Here is a 3531-nt window from a genome sequence, read left to right as displayed (position 1 = left end):
GGGGTGGGGTTGGGTTGGGTGGGAAGGAGCTTGGAAGGTCACCCAGTCCAACCCCCCCACCCCTGTCACCCACCCTCCATCGATGTCACCATCTTCAGGCCTCACCCTGTGATGGGTCCCACCACATCGTGATGGGTCCAACCAACCACCCCATGGGTTCCATCACCCCGTGGTGGGTCCAACCAACCACACCATGGGTTCCACCACCCCATGATGGGTCCAACCAACCACCCCATGGGTTCCATCACCCTGTGGTGGGTCCCACCAACCCCACGATGGGTCCCACCAACCCTACAATGGGTCCCACCGACCCTTCAGTGGGTCCCCCCAACCCTGCCATGGGTGAGGGGTGCGTGTCAAGGGCAGGCTGGACGTGTCCTTCCACCCCATGGGTTCCATCACCCCGTGGTGGGTCCCACCAACCCCACGATGGGTCCCACCACCCCCATGATGGGTCCAACCAACCACCCCATGGGTTCCACCAACCCACGATGAGTCCCACCACCCCACAATGGGTCCAACCAACCCCTTGATGGGTCCCACCAACCCGATGATTGGGCAGGTAGAACTTGCCCTTGGTGCCATCATGGGTTGACCAGATGGGTCTCTGGTGGTGCCACCATGGGTTGACCAGGTGGGACTCCAGTGGTGCCACCTTGGGTTGGGTAGGTAGAACTTGCCCTTGGTGCCACCATGGCTTGACCAGATGGGTCTCTGGTGGTGCCACCACGAGTTGACCAGGTGGGTCTCTGGTGGTGCCACCTTGGGTTGACCAGGTGGGTCTCTGGTGGTGCCACCAAGGGTTGACCAGGTGGGACTCCATCGGTGCCACCTTGGGTTGGGCAGGTAGAACCTGCTCTTGGTGCCACCACGGGTTGACCAGGTGGGACTCTATCAGTTGCCACCATGGGTTGGGCAGGTAGAACCTGCTCTTGGTGCTACCACAGGTTGACCAAGTGGGTCTCCAGTGGTGCCACCATGGTTTGACCAGGCAGAACTTGCCCTTGGTGCCACCATGGGTTGACCAGATGGTTCTCTGGTGGTGCCACCATGGGTTGGCTGGGTGGGACTCCATCAGTGCCACCTTGGGTTGGGCGGGTAGAACCTGCTCTTGGTGCTACCATGGGTTGACCAGGTGGATCTCTGGTGGTGCCACCATGGTTTGACCAGGCAGAACTTGCCCTTGGTGCCACCATGGGTTGACCAGATGGGTCTCTGATGGTGCCACCGTGGGTTGGCTGGTTGGGACTCCATTGGTGCCACCACAGGTTGGGCAGGTAGAACCTGCTCTTGGTGCCACCATGGGTTGACCAGGCAGAACTTGCCCTTGGTGCCACCATGGGTTGACCAGATGGGTCTCCGGTGGTACCACCACGGGTTGGCCGGGTGGGACTCCATGGGTGCCCCACCCCAGCAGGTGACGGGACGGCGCGCGTGTCCTGGGCAGGTCCTGAGGAACATGGTGCACTGCGCGGACCTGAGCAACCCCACCAAGCCGCTGGCGCTCTACCGGCAGTGGACGGAGCGCATCATGGAGGAGTTCTTCCGCCAGGGCGACCGGGAGCGGGAGCGGGGGATGGAGATCAGCCCCATGTGCGACAAACACACCGCCTCCGTGGAGAAGTCCCAGGTAGGGGACCACCCCGGTGGCCTCGGGGGACATCGAGGGGGAAAGGGGACAACCCAACTGGTGAGCTTGGACGGGGAGCACAAGGTGGTTCCGTCATGGCCCCAGTTGGGTGGCCCCAAGCACGGGCATCTTGTGGGGATGAGGAGGCCAAGGGCCACCATGATGGCCATGACTAGGTGTCACCAAGCATGGGGACATCCCATGGGTGCCACCATGATGTCCCCAAGTAGGCATCCCATGAAGACAAGGGACCCTTGGTGCCACCATGATGTCCCCAAGTGGGCATCCCATGGGGACAAAGACCCTTGGTACCACCATGATGTCCCCAAGTGGGCATCCCATGGGGAAAGAGACCACCATGGTGCCACCACGATGTCCCCAAGTGGGCATCCCATGGGTACAAAGACCCTTGATGCCACCATGATGTCCCCAACTGGGCATGTCATGGTGACGGGGACCCTTGATGCCACCACGATGTCCCCAACCAGGAATCTCATGGAGACAGGGACCCTTGGTGCCACCATGATGTCCCCAACTGGGCATCCCATGGGTACAAAGACCCTTGGTGCCACCATGATGTCCCCAACACTGTGTCCCATGGACACAAGGACCCTTGATACCACCATGATGTCCCCAAGTGGGCGTCCCATGGGCACAAAGACCCTTGATGCCACCATGATGTCCCCAAGTGGGTGTCCCATGGGGACAAGAACCCTTGATGCCACCATGATGTCCCCAAATGGGCATCCCATGGGGACAAAGACCCTTGATGCCACCATGATGTCCCCAAAATGGTGTCCCATGGGGACAGAGACCACCATGGTGCCACCACGATGTCCCCAAGTGGGCATCCCATGGGGACAAGGAGTACAAGTGCCACCACGATGGCCATGACTAGGTGTCACCAAGCATGGGCGTCCCATGGGGACAGGGAGCCTTGGTGCCACCATGATGTCCCCAGGTGGGCATCCCATGAGGAGAGGGTCCCTGGTGCCACCATGATGTCCCCAAGTGGGCATCCCATGGGGAAAGAGACCACCATGGTGCCACCATGATGTCCTCAACTGAGTGTCCCATGGGTACAAAGACCCTTGATGCCACCACGATGTCCCCAAGTGGGCATCCCATGGGTACAAAGACCCTTGGTGCCACCATGATGTCCCCCAAGTGGGCATCCCATGGGGACAAAGACCATTGGTGTCACCATGATGTCCCCAAGTGGGCGTCCCATGGGTACAAAGACCCTTGATGCCACCACGATGTCCTCAAGTGGGTGTCCCATGAGGACAAAGACCCTTGGTGCCACCATGATGTCCCCAACCAGGCATCCCATGGGGACAAGGACCCGTTGTTCCACCATGATGTCCCCAACACTGTGTCCCATGGACACAAAGACCCTTGGTGCCACCATGATGTCCCCAAAATGGTGTCCCATGGGTACAAAGACCCTTGATGCCACCACGATGTCCCCAGGTGGGTGTCCCATGGGGGCAAAGACCCTTGGTGCCACCATGATGTCCCCAAGTAGGCATCCCATGAAGACAGGGACCCTTGGTACCACCATGATGTCCTCATCTGAGTGTCCCATGGGCACAAAGACCCTTGGTGCCACCATGATGTCCCCAACATGGTGTGTCATGGGGACAAGGACCCTTGGTGCCACCATGATGTCCCCAGGTGGGCGTCCCATGGGGACAAAGACCCTTGATGCCACCATGATGTCCCCAAGTGGGCATCCCATGGGGAAAGAGACCACCACGGTGCCACCACACCATCCTTGCTCCCCACCAACCCCACGCCAACCAGCTGTCCCTCCACCCCGCTACCAGTTGCCACCAGGAGATCCCCCCAAGATGTCCCCAAATTTGGGTTGGGGGGGTGCCACACAAGTCACGTGACCT

The 3531-nt window shown here is 60.2% G+C and overlaps 1 protein-coding gene across 1 annotated transcript in view; it reads left to right on the top strand.

Moving 5' to 3' along the window:
- LOC106899896 overlaps window positions 1–2318 on the top strand; it is a gene marked incomplete at its 3' end in the record, with an annotated part of 27964 nt that extends 25646 nt beyond the window's left edge. The window contains exon 8 of the mRNA XM_014961836.1: window positions 1224–2318. Within this exon, the coding sequence (XP_014817322.1) occupies window positions 1224–2318 (1095 nt within the window). The remainder of the gene's footprint in view (window positions 1–1223) is intronic.
- Between the last annotated feature and the right edge of the window lie 1213 nt (window positions 2319–3531).

The sequence above is a fragment of the Calidris pugnax genome, unplaced genomic scaffold (genome assembly GCF_001431845.1).
Source record: "Calidris pugnax isolate Ruff unplaced genomic scaffold, ASM143184v1 scaffold1006, whole genome shotgun sequence".
NCBI lineage: Eukaryota > Metazoa > Chordata > Aves > Charadriiformes > Scolopacidae > Calidris > Calidris pugnax.
This window is presented reverse-complemented; position numbering and strand designations above follow the sequence as displayed.